Source organism: Sinocyclocheilus anshuiensis, unplaced genomic scaffold (assembly GCF_001515605.1).
Source record: "Sinocyclocheilus anshuiensis isolate Anshui unplaced genomic scaffold, SAMN03320099.WGS_v1.1 scaffold1823, whole genome shotgun sequence".
Taxonomy (NCBI): Eukaryota; Metazoa; Chordata; class Actinopteri; order Cypriniformes; family Cyprinidae; genus Sinocyclocheilus; species Sinocyclocheilus anshuiensis.
Window position 1 is genome coordinate 206,842 of NW_015549711.1, and position 19,869 is coordinate 226,710.

General features: G+C 37.0%; 2 protein-coding genes across 5 annotated transcripts; one reads left to right on the top strand and one right to left on the bottom strand.

Annotated features, from left to right (window-relative positions):
- Positions 1-8: 8 nt before the first annotated feature.
- On the top strand, positions 9-19,680 carry sh3tc1 (SH3 domain and tetratricopeptide repeats 1). Of its 2 annotated transcripts, none has more exons than XM_016450105.1 (18): positions 9-163; positions 1,190-1,255; positions 2,045-2,175; positions 2,260-2,365; positions 3,157-3,297; positions 3,417-3,615; positions 3,705-3,781; positions 4,470-4,665; positions 4,791-4,921; positions 8,746-8,778; positions 9,988-10,901; positions 12,161-12,920; positions 13,899-14,079; positions 14,565-14,715; positions 16,241-16,363; positions 16,556-16,706; positions 17,021-17,217; positions 18,539-19,680. In XM_016450105.1, the coding sequence occupies exons 1-18, from the start codon at positions 19-21 to the stop codon at positions 18,803-18,805; spliced, it is 3,969 nt and encodes a 1,322-aa protein (XP_016305591.1). In that variant the 5' UTR covers positions 9-18; the 3' UTR covers positions 18,806-19,680. The 2 variants fall into 2 exon arrangements, with proteins under 2 accessions (XP_016305591.1, XP_016305592.1); XM_016450106.1 differs by having other exon boundaries at positions 4,473-4,665.
- On the bottom strand, positions 4,984-13,935 carry LOC107660713 (gametocyte-specific factor 1). 3 transcript variants are annotated; one of them, XM_016450110.1, is made up of 7 exons: positions 13,864-13,935; positions 7,658-7,733; positions 7,457-7,554; positions 5,990-6,116; positions 5,817-5,900; positions 5,625-5,694; positions 4,984-5,465 (listed from the first exon to the last, which is right to left on the bottom strand). In XM_016450110.1, exons 2-7 carry the CDS (start codon positions 7,719-7,721, stop codon positions 5,378-5,380), a joined length of 531 nt encoding a protein of 176 aa, XP_016305596.1. In that variant the 5' UTR covers positions 7,722-7,733; positions 13,864-13,935; the 3' UTR covers positions 4,984-5,377. The 3 variants fall into 3 exon arrangements, with proteins under 3 accessions (XP_016305596.1, XP_016305595.1, XP_016305593.1); XM_016450109.1 differs by lacking the exon at positions 13,864-13,935 and adding an exon at positions 7,937-8,033; XM_016450107.1 differs by lacking the exon at positions 13,864-13,935 and having other exon boundaries at positions 7,658-8,033.
- Positions 19,681-19,869: the final 189 nt, after the last annotated feature.

Here is a 19,869-nt window from a genome sequence, read left to right on the forward strand (position 1 = left end):
TCTCGGAACTCTGACGGGATGTCAGCCGCGGTTCGTAGAAACTCGTCCAAAACCGGGAACGGCGTGGAGTCCGATCCGGATGGAATTCGGACGATACGCAGAGAGCTGTCGACTGAGTACACACACAGTGAATGGGATAATATGATGGAGTCTTCATCTAGAGGTAGGGACGCGGTTGAGCAGCACGAACAGCATAGAGAATAAAAAGAAAAAAGTGTTTCTTAACATATGTGATGCATTCGTATGTTAATGAACGTATGAAGTTGATCATACGTTTTGAATAATTTGGCCATACATATTGCACTGCCTGATGGGCTACTGGATAAAAATCTCTATTAAAACAATTTATAAAATAGGCCTATGAAAATCATATATATATATTTTTTTTTATCACAATTTCTCAGTTAGCCTAAGTGAACATATGGGAGAATTCTAAATAATTGTAGTTCTTTGGTTTGAGCAGATGTTGCTCTCCAAGTGCTATGCAATGACTTCTAAGCACAGAAGAATGGAAATCTAAAATTCTAGGTATTTCTTGTTTTGGATCTTATGAACATTGAAACCCGTTGGTAATCATTTGATTTAACTTTTCAGTGTCACTTTCCATCCTGTTATTCTTTTGTAAAATCCCTGAAACGAACAATGGCATCATCCTCCAGGAAGTGACATCACCATTTTGGTGGGAAAGCAACAGCACAAACATCAATATTAGTAATGGATTTAATGGATTCTGTGATGTTGTGTGGCATTATTTGAACTCTGGGGGAAGTCGTGGCCTAATGGTTAGAGTCGGACTCGTAACCCAAAGGTAGCGGGTTCGAGTCTCGTACCGGCAGGGATTGTAGGTGGGGGGAGTGACTCATTAACTGGCTTGTCTCTAAAACATTCAAAAAATCAGTTATGAAAGTTAAGTTGACAGCATCGTAAGCTACCTGTATATCTTCAGTGGCTAACAGGTTTTCATTTCCATCCTGTTAGTTTGTTGTAAAGGTAGCCTAATTAAGTTAGAATTATTAACATTTAAATGTCTGTACATGACTATATGCATTTCTAAAAGGCTGATGTAAAATTCCTTAAACTACAACACAATTATCTAGTAAAGTGTTCAAAAGGTAGCCTACAGCATTACAGAAATTACCCACATCATTGTTAGGACTAAGCTTAAGGGAGTGTGTACATTTCTTTTCAGATTTTAAGACCTCAAGAGGAAGCATCAAAGGTACTTCAGGAGCTTCTGATGATAATATACCAACAGGTGAATCCAGCTCTCCAGATCAAATACTAACTACCTCTTAATACACTGTGACTGATGTGAATAAATCCTGATGACTTTGTAAATTGCCTCCATTGTCTTAATCACATAATAATCTCAAATAATAATAGAATACTGTGTAGAAAAACTGCCCAGAGTTGGCAGTTCTTGGTTTCTGAGTCAATTTATGTCATTCCAAACCTGTATGACTTAATGAAACATGAAAGAAGATATTCTAAATAATGTTGGGAACCAAACAGTTTTGGTGACCGTATTGTACGCTGAGCGATTTCTCAAAATATCTTCTTTTATGTTCCACAGTAGGAAGAGAAGGGTGAGTAAATGACAGAATTTCAGTTTTTTGATTAACTATTCCTTTATTTGAACTCTGACCCGCTTTGGTGACACTCAGAAAAAGAGTAACTTTTAGAGATCATACATTGGACTTTACAAATCCCATTGACTGTCATTTATTAACCCTCTCTGTTAAACACAGCAGTGAAACATCACATGATTATGGTAAAATACAAAATCTAAACTGTGGATTGAACCACAAATATTGCTCTTGAGATTATAAGTGAATGGTAGATCTAGACCTGGAATTTACAGCAGTATAAAGGTTTGGTTTATTATGTCACCTTATATTAACTGACTGGCCTCTTTACATCACTAATTCACTTTCCTTACACATTTACTAGAGCTGACTGGAATATTTTCCATGTGTAGGCTGATCTGTTAGTGTTGGATGCAGTGGTAGATATAATGTTAACTATAAGCTGTTTCCTGTTGCAGTTTTGGCTATGCAGCTGGCTATGGTGGAGGGGCCAGATCGACTTCCTGCCGATGAGGGCACACAGGAAGTGCTTTGCAGGAAACTTTGTGTGCTCGAAGCTGACCTCTCAGGGGTCGTGACCTTAATCTCTGTATGGTCATCCCTATTCAGACCACATAAAATATTCAAAACCTTTCCGAAATGTATTTAACATACTTGCTTCCCTGTCCTGCAGGAGTTGTCTGCTCATTTTGTATCCATCAATAGTGAGGAAAGGACTATATTTATCACCTTTAAAACACTTGAAGAAATATGGAAGTTCAGCACATACCACAAAATGGGTCTGTTCTTATTTCAGTGCCACAGATATAATGTTGTATGCATTTGTTTTATAGCTTGCGTTTTATTGTTTGTAATCTTGTTGACTTGTTCTGTTTTGCATACTCTGTGCAGCACTTTGGTTGTTTTAAATGTGCTATATACAGTAAATAAACATTGTATTGTATTGTATTGTATTATTAATAATGTCAAGTACTGTAAGAGTCAGGTGCACTACCAAAAGTTAGATTTTTTACATGTTTCTTTAGTCTCTTATGTATGCTCACCAAAGCTGCATTTATTTGATTAAAGATACAGTAAAACAGTCATATTGTGAAATTATTATGATTAAAAGCATCGCATGATCCTTCAAAAATATGAAATGCTGATTTGGTGCTCAAGAAACATTTCTTATTATAATCAATGTTGAAAACAAAATTTCTGCTTCATATTTTTTGTGGAAACCATGGTACACTACCATTCAAAAGTTTGGGGTAAGATAGATTTGAGAAAGAGAAAAGGGGGGGGAAATATTTCTTTTATTCAGCAAAGATGCCTTAAATTGAAGACACTAAGAATGTTAAAGAGGATTTCTATTTCATAAAAATACTGTTCTATTGAATTTTGTATTCATCAAAGAATCCAACATTGATAATAATAATAATAATGAAAACCGATATTAATAACTGAAGCACCAATAATAATTGAGCATCAAATCAGCATGTTAGAATGATTTCTGAAGGATCAATAATCGGTAGTGTATATTAAAAGATAATTATCTCATAAGACTTACCAAATGTGTAATTTCCACCAGGCTTCTTGGGTCAGTGTATGGAAAACCTTCTCATGAACCAGGAGTTCTGGTTAATCTCCCTTGATCAGCATTCAGGAATTGAGATCTCAATTAAAGAAGAGACACTAAATCTGATGTATAAAGGCTTTCTAATGCAAGAAGGTAAATACATAGTGTTTATGCACACTATATACTTTATATTTAACGTCAGAAACAGACTGGCACACGTATGAGTGAATATCACTGCTATTTGTAGTAAAACAATATTGCTTACTTTTTAGGGTCTTTCTTTGGATGCTGCACAGCTAATCAGATGTTTGATAGCTCTACGTCAGGGAGCGACCTTTATCTGGAGAAGGGGGATATCGCTTTGTTTGAGCCTCCATTCCTAGGATCAGGGTGGACAGTGCTGTCACTTGCAGATGGGGCTAGAGGAACCAAACCAAAACCAGCTCTGGAGCCAGTCATTCCCTTTCATGAGTATGTGTCACCTTATGAATTTCATATGAACTTATTGACAAAATCAACAGAACTAAGAACAATGGATTTTTTTTTTTTTACTTCCCAAGGTGGTTTCTAAAGTCCTGCCCAGAGAGTATATTAGTGGGTGGTGGAAAGGACACAAGTGACCTTCCCTTCCAGATTGGTGAGAAAATATTTTATATATCCTGTTTTGTGTTTTGCAGTCGGTAAGATTTGGTAATGCTTTTGAAAGAAGTCTCTTAGGCTCACCACGAATGCATTTATTTGATCCAAAATACAGTAAAAACTGTAATAATGTGAAATATTATTTAACTGTTTTCTATTTGAATATCTTTTAAAATGTAATTTATTCCTGTGATGGCAAAGCTGAATTTTCAGCAGTCATTACTTCAGTCTCCAGTGTCACATGATCCTTCAGAAATCACTGTAAAATGCTGATTTGGTGCTAAAAAATTATTTCTTGTTGATTTCTTATTAGAAAACATTTTCTTAATGTAGTTGAAAATGGTTGTGCTGCCTATTATTTTTTTTATGATTCTTTGATGAATAAAAAGTTCAAAAGATTTATTTAAAACAGCAAATTTTGGAATGTAAAATTACAAAATTTGAAAAAGCTGCAAAGCAAAAAGCTTTAGAATAAAAAAAAAATTATTAGAAAATGATTGAGGATAAGTGAAGAGGGTAAGTGGTTATAAGCTGCACACAAAATCTGGAGGATTTACTCTGAGATTTATATATTTAGAAACTTTTTAGGAACTAAAAAGAAAAAAAAAAAAATAATAATAATGTAAGTGCGGCATTGTCATCATCACAATTTAACTCTACCACAATTGTAACAATATCTGTCACAGCAGCAGGGGTCTGTGAGACCACAGAAGAGTATGATGCCGACGGGCCAGATGAACTGAGTTTCCAGGCTGGTGAACGAATCGTCATCCTGGGCCTGCTGGTGGCCTGTTTTGATTGGTTTATGGGAAAATTGGAGAGAACTGGGGATATCGGACTCGTCAAAACCAAGCTGGTCAAAACAACCAGTTCATTTTGTGAGTAAGTGCTGGTATCATTTTATGAATATTTCAAGTAGAATTTCTGCCGTGTGGTTTGTCTTAAATGACAGTTTTCACAGCTTTGCACACTATACTTTATAACTTTATCCTGTGCTTCCATTACAGATCATCTGACATATTCTTGAAAGACAAGGACAGACAAATTGCTACCTGGGATCAGGACAAAATTAAAGAGGACACTATTGCTTTATTGAAGAAAATATGCCAGTCTGATGTTGGCACAAACTACAAACTTGGTAAGGCTCACAGGAATTTGAATATTCACATTTTAGCATTTATAAATTAAGTTTTATTTGCCTTTACAACGGTATCTGTGCTATGAACAGCGTTTGTCTAAGAAAAAAACTACTAACAATTTTTTTTCACCAAAAAGAGGCGTTCCTAACAGACCACTGAGGTAGAATTACAGGCACAAAGCAACTATGAAAACACAAAACACATCAATTCAAGTCTTGTATTCTGTATATCCTGGTCGTAAGCTTTTCTTTTGTTTGGTGTAAACACAGCTAAGAACCTAAACCATCTTTACTGCTCCACCTTTGGGAAACTAAACTGAAGATTAGAAAACTAATTTGTCACTGCAAGAACTAGTGACCCTATACAAGAAATGCCAGAACAAGCAACCAACACTATCAGGATTCAATGTCATTTGTACAGGAATATTCTTGACATGGTTGACACACTAAAAAAACTCAAAAATCAGTACAGCTGCTCATCCAGGGAAGAACTCGTGGTGCTCTGAGACCAGCAATCACATTGCTGGAAGTGCTGGGGTTTTCCCTAATACAAAGAGAGATGTGCTGTCACAATTTTGTTGTTTTCATTGAAAATTCAACCAATCTGATCAAAAGGATCCATTGCCAACTATGAAAAAACGGAATCCTAAATGCTACTGCGTATGATTCAGTAATGTTGTTGTGAAGTTAGCTCTATACTGACCTGTCCTGAGGAAGTGATTTGGACACATCCCAGACAAAAGATGGCGCTGATGTTACATGCTTGTCCACCTCTGTAAGGCACAGTCACCATCCAATGTTAAAATAGCCATATTATGCACACTGACAAGTGCAAAATTTTATCTTTGGGGTACAATAATTTGCCATTAACTCAGGATACAGATCTATGTGATACCTTCATCCCAGTCTTCATCACACACAGGCGCAGTCCAGGTGCTCACTGGGATTTGAAACTTGCTATCAGTCTTGTCACTGGCCACTGCCATTGAACATTAAGCATTCATTATGCACGGAGTGTGTCTGCAATAACCCAACATGATGAAGGTGAAGGGGTTAAACAGAGCTTACCGCAGGAGTCATTAACAGAGCATCGGTCCACACAGGTTGAGATGTGATGGGACAGCTCATGTTTTCTCATCAAGTGGCGTGCATTGAATGGACATGTCCATAATTCACCAACCAATTCAGGATGATTCTACAAATGACATTAAGATCACAGATATTTATCAGTGCTCAATACTTTTAAAAGTCTTAACATCACGATGAAACAGAAGTAGTTTTCTTCTAGGAATGCAAGTCTAGTTGCTGATATTAAATCAGTAACGTGGTAATAACTTAGCATGACATGACAATTCACCCTGTCTGTTTGGTAAATTCATGTTATAGAATTCATCCATGCAAATGTTTAATTTAATTTAAAGGGGTCATATGATGCTATTTTAAAGATCATTATTTTGTGTATTTGGTGTAACAGAATATGTTCAAGAGCTTGTAACACTCCAAAGAGAAAGGAAAACTTGAAATCGCATCATATGACCCCTTTAAAAAAAATTGACCATTTGACCTCGTAATGTTATTCAAAATGTCAAAACTCGATCTTCCAGTGAAAATGGCAGCCTTCTTTCTTGTAACATACTGTATGCTGGACCAATTATTTAGTTTGTTTAAACTATACCCCTTTCTTATAACTGACTGCAAACTAACATTCTGCCTCCATCCAATCAATAGCCGATTGACAGTGCATCGGCTTGCACTGAACCACAAGAATAGTGTTAAATACAGACTAAATCCAGAGGAACTGTGGCAACGTCTCCAAGATGCTTCAAGAAACCTACCTGCAAAGCTACAGTACTGTTAAAAGTACAGTACAGTACTGTGTGGAGCACTGGCTGTTGTCAGACTCCTTGCACAAACAAAAATCTCACTGGATTATTACAATTAATGACAAAATGAATGTTTGGAAATGTAAACTGATTTCACACTACAGCAAAAGATAGAAATAACTGACTTAAAACCATTTTTTAGCTGGTGAAAATAGTGTTCTAATAAGTTTGGCCACCACTGTATTTAATAAATGTTTATGCCCAGGATTTCAATTCTGCTTCATCATAGCAGTCCATCATAGCTGCTTTGTTGTTGCATTCTGGTGTGGGGAAACCAATCCCATTAAGACTGAATTTACTATTTATTATATTTATTACATTTAAAATAGCTGCTGAATCACTGAAATGCTTGTAAGGCAGATGTCTTACTATAGCTGTCAAATTACAGACTTGCCTATTTTCACTCAAGTGGACCATTTACAGTACATTTTGTAGGCCTAAATTACATCTGGACTACTAGCAGGTTTTTTTTTGCATTTTAATTAAGTTACTTTAAAAACTTTAAATAATTGTAAGTAATCTTGTGGCCCCATAGAACGAATGTTTACTGGTTAAGAACTGATAATAGCTCATAACAGAACAGTGGGGATGAATAGCCTAAATTAAGAAGAAGTAAGAGGGATTTTTGTTGTGGAGGCTTCTGCACACGCACCTTCCTGCATTTGATGAGATGGTATGGGAACCGACAGGCCCGGATCAGATGATGTGGGTCATAGGGGCACAACAGCAGTTTGTCAGGGTTGCAGAAATCTGTAAAAGCCGTAATAATGAAAGCAACTGTAAAATCATATAAACCTATGTCTTATTTAGTGCTGATGTTATTGGCGCTCAATCAGCGCTATCTGCGTTTTACCTTGAACTTCTTCCCATCGTGGAGCTGTAATAACGGGCTTCGTGTCGCTGCCTTTCTTCGGCATCTTTCTCAGTCACTGTCCAGCGGATTTAAATGATAAAACAGAACGTCGTTATCACTAAAACCATCGTCTACAAATCGCGGTGCTCATAAAAACAACGCTTTCGTAACGGTAGAGAGAAATAATACTTAAGATTGCGCGGGTTACTGTGTTTGTGGGTTATATTTTCACGTAAATTACAGACAGTCAGCACAGGGCCACAACAGTTTTGAACTTACAAAGATGGGACGTTACTCTTGTACGTTCTTCTGCCGTGTAATCAATAGTTCTAAAGCACCTGACGCGATTTACATTATTAGGCCACTTGAGGCGCTAAAGCGCACGGAAATGAACCAGCATGACAGGAAACATGACTTGATTTAAAGGGGTCATATGATGCTTTTTTTAAAGATCATTATTTTGTGTATTTGGTGTAACAGAATATGTTGACATGCCAATGACAGTATAATGAATTGAGACAAATGCATTTTTTATTGCCTCCCCTTTTCCTTAAGCCCAATTCGCAACCCCCCAGATCATTCAGACAGCTGGAAACAGAATTCATCCGATTTGTTCTGCTCTCTCTCTCGCTCTCTCTCTCGCTCTCTCTCTCCCTCTCTCACGCTCTCTCTCTCTCTCGCTCTCTCTCTCGCACGCTCGCTCGCGCACGCACACACACACGATGCGCAAAACTCCGCATTTTCATTATTTGTTTGTTCATTCAGAGCAAATAAAATGAAACTAACTATAAGAATACATAGTTACATATACATACATATATAATTTTATATGTGTAAAGATCAGTGTTGGGGTAATATATTACAAGTAACGCAAGTTACGTAATCAGATTACTTTTTTCAGGTAACTAGTAAAGTAACGCATTACTTTTTAATTTACAAGAGAATATCTGAGTTACTTTTTTTTTTTAGAAAGGAAAACTTGAAATCGCATCATATGACCCCTTTAAATATTTGTGTAACATGTCTTAATTCTTTCTTAATTTGTTTCCTTTAACAAATGTTTGTTTTATTTGTTTTACATACCACAGATCTAGCAAAAGAAATTCCAGGATCAGTTCAAAGTGAGTAAATATCTATCTATCTATCTATCTATCTGTCTGTCTGTCTATCTATCTGTTTGTTCATTATTTGTTTGTTCATTCAGAGCAAATAAAATGAAACTAACTATAAGAATACATAGTTACATATACATACATATATAATTTTATATGTGTAAAGATCAGTGTTGGGGTAATATATTACAAGTAACGCAAGTTACGTAATCAGATTACTTTTTTCAGGTAACTAGTAAAGTAACGCATTACTTTTTAATTTACAAGAGAATATCTGAGTTACTTTTTTTTTTTGAAAACTGCATTAAATAGCGAAGTATTTCTGGGGAAACTTTTTCAAAGGAAAACACACACACCCACGCATGTCTCTTTGCTGAGCCGCGGCGGTCTCGGTGAATCAGCAGCATCCACAACTGAATGGAGCAAAAAGTGTTGAACTTGAAAATTGTTTATGTGCGAGTGTACTTGCTAAATGAAGGCGGATTGTACAAAATGGATAAAAAAATGTAAATAATAATAATAAAAAAAAGTTACGCGAGAGAGAGAGAGACGAGGCAGCGCAGATCGCGCGTCTCATAAGTGAGTGGGAATTTACCGAACGTGGCACTTGCGGGAGTTAATACTGTACGCAATACCCTTAACCTCACACCAAATTTCAGGCCGTGTAGATAGGCAAGCATATATACAAATCATTTAGTAAGCAGAAATCTGAAATTTACCTGAACATATTAAGTTAGAGGAAGATGCGACTGAATTGATGCTTGAAGAATGCGCTTCCAGCAGCCATGATAAACAGTTGGCGGTTAAAGTTTTCTATGCACAATTTGATTTGAGGAAAGTCACGAGACCTATTACTATCTCTCTATCCAATCACGTTGATGGATAAAAAATTACATTAAAATAAGCATGTAACGACCACAAACGGAGGAAAATAGCGGAGTAAAAGTACCGATACATCACTTAAAATGTACTCAAGTAAAAGTACACAATTTTTAAACTACTCAAAGTACAATTACTGATAAAAACTACTTAATTACTGTAACGTGAGTATTTGTAATTCGTTACTTCACACCCCTGATTGTAATGCATTACTTTTAAAAGTAACTTTCCCCAACACTGGTAAAGATTGATGCTTAGGATGGGCTAATTAAAATAATGATCTGTTTATTTCTATTTTATTTAAACACATTTATTTATTAGTTTATTCTTTGTCTCCAGACAAGACTCATCAGACAGAATTAAACAACCTAAAACAGAAAGTCAAACACATTTTGAGTGAGGTAGATGAGTCTCAAAGAAATGATGTTCCATCAGGCAGCAGCAAGCAACAGATGAAGAAAGAAGCGGATGACACAGAGTCGTCCCAGGAAATCCCACAGTTTTCTGTCTGCTTAGAGCAGGACAACACCAGTCCAGATGAACATCATGCAATGCTTTCATTTTTGAGCAGCCGTGACCACCAGCCGGAGTTCCTGCTTTTGTACAGCGCTTACCCAGAATTCCTCATCTCACATTTTGAGGGTCACTCTGATGAAGAGGAGATAGTGGCGTATTTAGGCGTAGCCCGAGAACTGGCACGAAAGAAGCATGTCTCTTGGGCGCAGAGTCGAATTTGTTTTCTTCTTGGACAGCTTTGTGCAGGGAGGTCAAAGTTCTCTCAAGCTCGGGTTTATTACGAGGAAGCCTTGAATGTACCCAGGGACTGTTTCACAGACATGTTTCTGCTCTCTGCCATTTACTCCAACCTGGCACTCATCTACCTAACACAGAAGAACCATGAAAAATGTGTCAGTTTTTCAGAGCGCTTGTCTGCCTTGTTGATGGCTGTGCCTGATTGTTTGTTTGGCTGTGAGGATCCTGAGGTATTCAAATATGTACTAAAAAAAGCCGTCCTGGCTAAGAATCAGCCTGCCGAGGCACGGGCCTGCTTCCTCCTGGCAAAGCTCCACCTGAAGCTTAAAGACGGCATGAGTGCAATCCCATTCATTGAAAGGCTTTTGATCCTTGCTGATGAAGTTCCTGACGCATGTGATGAGACATTGAGCCAAGTTTTCCTGGTGTTAGCAAGACTCTACAGTGACCAGAGACAGCCACGCTTGGCTGAAAGCTGTGCAAAGCGAGCATCACTTCAGGTGGGTGCTATACCTTGATAGTGGTTTCAGGAAGCACTTAGTAGGAGTGTGTCAGTAGGAAATATCAGTTTACATTTCCAAACATTCATTTTGCCATTAATTGTAATAATCCAGTGAGATTTTAGTTTGCACAAGGAGACTGACAACAGCCAGTGCTCCACACAGAGATCTGATCTGATCATCATCCAGTCTGTCTGGAATGACATGAAGAAACAGAATAAACTGAAACAGACTCAATCCAGAACTGTGGCAACATCTCCAAGATGCTTCAAGTGACCTACCTGCAAAGCTACCTGAAAAACTATGCACAAGTGCACCTAGAGCAGGGGTGTCAAACTCAGATCCTGGAGGGCTGCATCCAACCCTGCTCCAACACACATACCATGTAGTTTTCAAATAAGCCTTAATGACTTGATTAGCTGGATCAGGTGTGTTTAATTAGGGTTGCATCTAAACTGTGCAGGGCTGTGACCTTCCAGGAACTGAGCTTGACACCCCTGACCTAGAGCAAAAGCTGCTTTAAACACCAAATGTTGATTTAATTTAGTTAATAGACGTTATTTGATAACGAAATCAATTTATGACATTATTTTTGACAGCATCTTCATTTTACAGCATTTTTACACAAGTCCCTAAAACTTTTAACAGTACTGTAGCTTTAAAGGTAGGTCACTTGAAGCATCTTGGAGATGTTGCCACAGTTCTTCTGGATTTAGTCTGATTAATGACAAAATGAATGTTTGGAAATGTAAACTCATATTTCCTACTGACACACTAAATAACTGTCTTAAAACCATTTTTTTAGCTGGTGAAAATACTAGTGTTCTAATAATAGGTTAATTTTTTATAAATGTATTTAATAATTTGTAATTTAATAAAAAAATGATTTAATAGATAAATTAACTAAATAAAAAAATGAAGATAAATAAATAAAAAAATGAAACAAGTTCATTAAATTAAAAAAGAAAGTATTTGTCCATTTATCCATTCTCTTTCACAGGCAGCAGCACTGTGTCACAGCAAAAATTTAATTAAAAAAATTGTATTTAAATAATAAAATAACATGAAAAATGACATTATAATTACGATTATTATTACAACTATTATTATTACATTTTGTTTAATTAAACAATAAATTAAATAGTTAATACAATTATTAATATATTTAATTCATTAATTTAATTTAAAAATGAACAACATTTTTTAAATGAATCAAATTATATAAATTGATTTATGCATTCATCCATTCTCTTTCACAGGTAGGAGCCACCGTGTCACACTGTCTTTGCAGTATCTCGCTATTGTTGGAAAATGCATCAGAGCTGTATGGAGTGGCTGTCCCAACACAAGTGGCTCCATACCTGACCCGTGCCGCTGCTTTAGTGTCCCCCAGCATGGAGCCTGTGCTGGGTCATATCCATGCTCTATGCTTGTCCTGGCTCTTCCATATCCACGGCATGCCTGACAGAGCTGTTCGCTATATGTCCACTGTCCTCGACCACAGTGGTATGTCCAGCGTCGGCCAGTCAGACACTACTGCTGCTCTCCTATGGTTGGCGTGGCTGTACATCTGCAACCAGCAACCCGGCACAGCTCTGGAAGTGCTAGACGCTGTACTGTCATCGCTTCCCGAGCACTGTACTACTCAGCTGGAAGGAGTGGTTTACAACATGCGGGCCATTTCATACAGACATTCAGCGGACATCCGACAGGCCACTGAGAGTTACCGGGCTGCAATTGAGATATGCGAGGAGTTTGAGGATAGACGTAACTGGGCCATAGCACTGGCCAACTTTGGATTAATGTGTTTGCAAATCAAGGCAAAAAGATTGGCAGAGGAATACCTCACTCAGTCAGTGGAGCTGTTCTCTGAGCTTGAGGACGAAGAGCATGAACTCAGTTTTATTTTAGTGCTTCTTGACTTGGGAAAACACTTTGTTTCCCAAGGAAACCATGAGAGTGGGAAGTTATACTACGAATGGGCCCTGCTGAGTGCCATGTTTATCAGTCACATAGATAGTAAGTGTTTATCATAATTGTATTAGTGCAAGTATCAGTATCTAGAACAGTTTGATGTAAGGAAATCTATAGTGAGACATTACAGTTTGGTTTCTGATTGTAAGGGAACATAAAACCACAAATTACTTGATATCATTTCTTTAAGGGGATAATTCAAACAAACTTAAAAACTTTGTCATCAATTACTAACCCTCATTGTATTCCAAACCAATAAGACTTTCGTTCAGTGAACATATTTTTTAATTAAACCTGTGAGATTTCTGTCTGTTGAAGGTCCATTCCACCTAAAGTTTGATGTTTAAAAAAAAATTCATAAATACATCATAAAAACAATCCATAAAACATTGAGCAGTTTAATCCATTCCAGTCTTCTGAAGGTATACCATTGCTTTATATAATGAACAGATTTAATTAAGGCTTTTATTTACATACAAACATTGATTAACGCACATACATCGGAAAGTCGGCCATATTTGGGCACAAACCAATGAGGTTTGTGCGAGAACAAACCTCATTGGTTCTTGCATTTGGCTCAAACATGCTTGCGACATGTGAGAACAAACTTCATACATGGTGTGTGAGAACAAGACGACTTGGATTAAATCTCTAAATTACTTTTACAATGTTTTGATCAACTTTTTAAAGCATCAAAGTGTTATAACAGTGGAGAGACCAATCTATCAGTTTCATTAAAAATATCTTCATTTGTGTTTCATGAATGAATGTCTTGTGAGTTTGGAATGATATAAGTGTTAGTAAATGATGGCAGAATATTTATTTTTGGGTGAACTATCCCTTTGATACTTGTCCCTAGTGTTGTTCATGTCTGTGGACATTATTCTGAATAAAACAAATGCATTCATAAATTTAACCACCTGGCTACATTCTATTATGTCCACATCCAGTCCAGTTTATTATCAGGTTTGCTGATCACCAGACTTACCTCTCAAAAATATATTCTTCTTTGTATGACATCAGGCCAGCTGCAAGCCACACGTCACCTGTGTCAGCTTTACGAAGAGGTGTGTCCGGATGAAGCCCAGTGTATCATCTACAACGAGCACCAGCTGAACCTTCTTCAGCGGATTGGAGACAAGAGCTTAGAGGGAGAGATACTGGAGAAGATCAGCCAGCTGTACCTGAACCTGGCTACCAAGAAGTGAGACCTGCTTATTATAAGATTTAAGAGAGATGTTGTGAACATACACTGCAGTACAAGAGATAGTTCATCCAAAAATTATTTTTTTGTAGTCATTTACTCACCCTACCTCACTCCATTGTTGAATGTCATTTTATTGGCTTTCTTCTGTGAAACATAAATGACATTTTTTGAGAAATGTCTCAGTGTTTTTTTTTTTTTCCATCAAAATTACGGTTAGTGATAACCAACTGGTCGACATTCTTCAAAAATATCTTCTTTTGTAATAAACGAAACTCATATAGGTCTGGAATGACATGAGGGTGAGCAAATGATGACATTTTATTTTTTGGGTGAATTATATAATAAACTTCTCACTCCATTTATGTATCCAGGAAGGATATATTGGTTTAGTCCAAAGTTGTTGCAATAATAATGAGTTGCCAGTAGTAAGGCATCACACATTATTATAAAGACTTACTAAAGTTTGTCATGTCGTCTCACAGAGCCAATAGAGCTGCTTTAGATTACACCAAACGAAGCCTGGGCATCTTTATTGACTTGGGCAGAAAACGCAAGGAGGCTCATGCCTGGTTAAAGGCTGGAAAGATTTACCACATCCTCCAACAGACCGAGCTAGTGGACCTCTACGTGCAGGTGAAAGCTGCCTTCATTTTTGCATTTCTGCCTAAATTTTTAGGTGTTACTGTTACTGGAACCATAGGCAGGTTAAATTAAAGCATAAATTAAAGATCTAAATCAAATTTAAATATTATTATGTGAACTTTGTATATACATAATCTGTCTACATGTATTGACTGATGTAATATAATGGTGAGAACACAACTCCTTCAGTATCTTTTATAATCATTTATTTAAGTTGCACCTTGGAGTGTGCAGAAGGTTTTTTTTGTAATATTTATATTTACAGTAGCTTTAATTTAATTTGAGGAATTGTAATACTTCTATTTGAACTCATAAAGCATTATTTCTAATAATTTACATTTTTCATATAATTTTTATATTTTATTTCAGTTTTATTTAAGTGAATGAAAAACATTTTTAATAGTTTCAACGTTGGCGCAGAGCTGTAGTCTAGACAAAGTATGGCAGCTCAAAGAAGCTAAAATATTTAGATATGTTTTCATTTTTGGCCAGTATTTAATTCCCACATTCTATTTGTGTTATTTCATAATTTTAATGAGTTAAATTATGAAATTAGCAATAATAAGGAATGAGTAGGTGTGTGTGTGTGTCATGGCCGCAGCGGAGTGCATTTGGGCTTTCCACATACCCGCATGGATTTCTGGCAGCAGCACCCATTGTAACTGCCAGCGCTAATGCAGGGAAGTGAGTGCATTTTGATATGGCTGACTTAAAGGAACACCCCACTATTTTTGAAAATAGGCTCATTTTCCAACTCCCCTAGAGTTAAAAAGTTGAGTTTTACCGTTTTCGAATCCATTCAGCCGATCTCTGGGTCTGGCGGTAGCACTTTTAGCTGTAGCTTAGCATAGATCATTGAATCTGATTAGACCGTTAGCATCTCGCTCAAAAATGACCAAAGAGTTTCTATATTTTTCCTATTTAAAACTCGACTCTTCTGTAGTTACATCATGTACTGTATGCTAAGCTACAAAACGGTAAAACTCAACTGTTTAACTCTAGGGGAGTTGGAAAATGAGCCTATTTTCAAAAATAGTGGAGTGTTCCTTTAAGGCTACTACTTTTTACAATGTGCCTTATAACAACTATAAAGAGCGTGTTTAAAGACGCCCTACAGACCGGTAGGAAAGACCTTGGATTCGAAACACTTTGAGGATAGGCATAACTTCATTTTCTCTGGAGAAACGCCGAAACGAAGATGTTTTGTCTAAATGTTATAAATATAAGGACTTGTGAATGTATGTTAGCCATGTGTACCTGTCATCTTGCAAACTGACTTCCCAAGGTATTTGGATTCCGTTTTCGTTTCTTGTCTTGTGGATCCAAATAAAAGAAGAAAGTGTGTGTGTGTGTGTGTGTGTGTGTGTGTGTGGGTGTCTGTCTGTCTGTCTGTCTGTCTGTCTGGTCTGTGGGTAAGTACCAGGGACAGCATGCCATCCCAAAATTGCATTTCAAATATGATGCTGCTGGACATTTGCTTTAGAGGTGAATTAAAGGCCTGTTCTCTATGTAATAGGTAGCCCAGGACATGGCTTTGAGCACAGGAGACACACTCTTCACCCTGGAGATGTTGGAGGCAGCTGGAGATGTGTTCTTCAACAGTTCACAGGACAGGGAGAAAGCCATCTGCTTTTACAGGGTAGGTCATGTACATGTTGTTGACGAAGAGGGAAGTCTTTCGCACTGTGTTGTTATTGCACTCTGTGACTGTCAGGTCCCTGTTATTTCCTTTATTACAGTATTTTTTTTATTAGAAAACGTTAATCCCAATCATAATCCTTCAGTTTGTTTGTCTGTGTGCTGTGAACGTTTGTATCTCTGTGTTCATAAGGACCGAGCCCTTCCCATCGCGGTGAAGACGAGCAGTGTGCGCGCTCAGCTTAGGCTGTGTAATAAGCTTTCAGAGCTCCTGCTGCAGCTGGGACAGTGTTCAGAGGCCATTGAGTATGCTCGAACTGCATTAGACATTAGCTCGAGTCTGGGTAGGTTAACACGTGCACACATTCAAGTACTCTACAGTTTTGTATGTTTAATTGGTACAATATAATGTGTACATTCATAACAGTCTGGCAACATTTTCCCCTTAAACCCTGTTATGTAGAGCTGTGGCTTTTGTTGTGACTTTTCTAAATCCAAGTTATTCATTGTATTATACTGATTTATGATCCTTCACAGATTGTGGCTTTCTGCCAAATATTTAATCTGTTTTGAGAATAAAGCACACGTGGTAAACTCATGTTCATGACAGTACACAACCAAAAACAGTCTTCCCCTTCATCTGTGTATTTTCTCACAGCTGATGATTTAAATGAGCGGGTGGCATTCCATCGCCTCGCCACATTGTACCATTGTCTGGGTCAGTTTGAAATGGCAGAGCACCACTTTCTGAAAGCCCTGTCCCTGTGCCCCTCACCCCTGCAGTATGATGAGGAAGCCCTGTACTATGTCCGGGTTTACAAAACACTTGGAGACATCGTCTTCTATGATGTAAAGGTAAGCCAGTGGACGTCTGCCATTGGTTTAGCCAATGTCACGCTAGTCGTGATGATAAAACAAGCAGAAAGCAATCATGTGAGACTGCAATAGAATGGGAAATCAGTGTATGAATAGCTTACTTATAGTTGTCTCTACAAATTAAGTTGGGAGAAGTGAAAGTCAAAATTAAACTCCAGATTCTAAATTGACCAGAAGATGGCAGTCTAAATACATACTCTGTAAATTATAATTTATTCACACCTCAAAATAAAAGATTATTTATATTCAGAATGAAAATATATTTATATTTAATTATATAGAGCACATGCTATATCTAGGCATGTGATCATCTAAGGAAAAAAAGAAGGAAAACTTGTTTTTCCTTGTTCAATATGACTATATAATAGTATTAAAAATACGTATTATTATTCAAAATATTCTTGTTTTATTATTGTTTATATATTAAAATAAAATAAAAAATGAACAAATCACTAAAGAAATATATTACTTGTATATATTACTAATAATTCTGTTGTACTCCAACATAAAAAAATTCATATTTAATAATAATAAATTTACAGAACAACAGTTATATTTCTATTCAATAATTCATATAAATATTCAAGTATGGCTTAAGTTTTTTGCTTTCAAATGTTTAACTATATAGCTTTTATTTTGGTGGAAAATTTGGAAACGTTTATCTTTTGTTGACAAAAGATAAATGATTCTCGTTACAGATGGGCATATGGTTGTCATATTTAGCTTTTTAAATGTATGTTACAAGTGACCCAAACCCACAGCATATATAGTTGATGTGGAGCAGCATTTAGCTGTTCTGAGACACTGAAAACACTGGATCATGAGCTTCTCGCATCTAAATGAACACAGTGCAGTGCTTTACTCATGCGACGGCCAGTTATCAACCAAGTATCACTGTTTTATATATAATCACCATTGCTTGTGTTTTACTAACATTTGGCATTTGGTGAGTTTTAATTTTGGACTAACGGTGTTCCATACACTGCTGCAAGATGTAGTGCGGAAGCTATCCATTAGGGGTATGGGATTGACGATAATCAATATATTGAAAAAAAAAAAAGAAATATTGTTATTGTGTCAATTAGGGGTGTCGTGATGTCCTGGTATTGTCTATAACCATGATATTTCAAAATGAAAAGAACACAGCACGAAACTCAATAGCAAGTAATACTTTAATCTCTTAATAGAATAATAGGAGTAATATTTTAATCTCTTAATAGAACAATATGACTACTATTTTAACCTCTTAATAAAACAATAGCTACTAATATTGTAAATCTTCTCTCCCTCTGTATTCAAGGACCCATTTGATGCTGCTGGCTATTATCACCTGGCCTTGGCTGCTGCTATGGATCTGGGCAACAAGAGGTCCCAGCTAGGGCTGTGCACTCAGTTGGCCACCATCTATCACAACTGTCTCATGGACCGTGAACTCTCGTTGTTTTTCTACCAGCGAGCCAGAGCTTTCGCTAATGATCTCCATATTCGTCGTATCAACCTGGCACCAGACTACAGCTTCAGGACCACAGCCCAGTACAAAAACACAATAACTGGGCCAACAAGATAGAGCTGGACTCTAATGGGATATGAAACTTCCATGCTTGCGTGCGTGTGTGTGAATTTCCCATGTTTACTTTTATTTGCTGGATGTGATGTATATTAGTTGATTTACGGAATGTCTGACTCATGAGACATGTTGATTGGTCCAGCGAGTGTTTACTGGAGTGTAAGCAATACAACTTTCAGGCATTGTCCATTTGGCTCAATATCCCATGTTGGAAGTAACCAAAAAACAGATACTATTTTTCTTTCTTTCTTATGGAAAATAATTGTCTACAATTTTTGAATTTGTTGTTTCTGGTTTTCCATTCTGTAAAATCTTATTACCTTCGTTTGACACATGCAAGTGATGTCAGTGAACACATTTTTACCTCAACAAGGGCTGTTCTGTTTGTACTAAGTGCAGAGAATGACAGGAGTTATAGTTTTAAATAAACGTGTTCATGCCTGGTGAAATACATGACTTGGTCCAAACCCTCCCAGTTCAGTGAAAACAAATCCACTGGCACTGTAGGGTCGAGTGCCTTGGCGGCATTCAGATGTATGTGCTAAAAAGAGACTGTGTCCCCCTGGTCACCAATAAAAAGTGGATTTAATATTTAATTGCTTACAATATAATGTATCAAGGTAATTTATAACAATGCAAACCTTGAGTACTAGTGAGCCCTTGTCAAGATCCTACAATCACAGTTCTACTCTTTTGGTTTTCATCCTAACTATAGATCTGTTGGTACTGTCCAAGCAATTCATTATAACTCAGTCCAGAAAAAATAGGGGACAATCAGCAGACATAGTGCACTGGAGTAAGCTGATATGATGATGTGTGAATGTTTGTGAAAGAATAGTTACTTGTGACAGATCTTTACGGTTCCTTTGTGAAAAAGAAGTACACTTTAGCATACTTACAGTGTGAACTGAATGTATGTTCTCGGACAGACTGTTAATTGCAATTAAATTCAAATGTGTTATAATTTAAAGTGCCCCTATTATGCCATTTCCAGCGTTTTTTGACCTTGCATGCATGTAATCCTATTGTAGGAGACTCCCAAAACAATATTAGTAACTGTAAAA

Coding starts and splice junctions, on each gene's coding strand:
- sh3tc1 (XM_016450105.1), top strand. CDS start 19: ATGTCAGCCGCGGTTCGTAGAAACTCGTCCAAAACCGGGAACGGCGTG. Junction 14,716..16,240: donor TAGTGGACCTCTACGTGCAG/GTGAAAGCTGCC, acceptor TCTATGTAATAG/GTAGCCCAGGACATGGCTTT. Junction 17,218..18,538: donor TCGTCTTCTATGATGTAAAG/GTAAGCCAGTGG, acceptor TCTGTATTCAAG/GACCCATTTGATGCTGCTGG.
- LOC107660713 (XM_016450110.1), bottom strand. CDS start 7,721: ATGCCGAAGAAAGGCAGCGACACGAAGCCCGTTATTACAGCTCCACGA. Junction 6,117..7,456: donor ATCTCATCAAATGCAGGAAG/GTGCGTGTGCAG, acceptor TGTCATTTGTAG/AATCATCCTGAATTGGTTGG. Junction 5,695..5,816: donor TGATGAAGACTGGGATGAAG/GTATCACATAGA, acceptor TGTGCCTTACAG/AGGTGGACAAGCATGTAACA.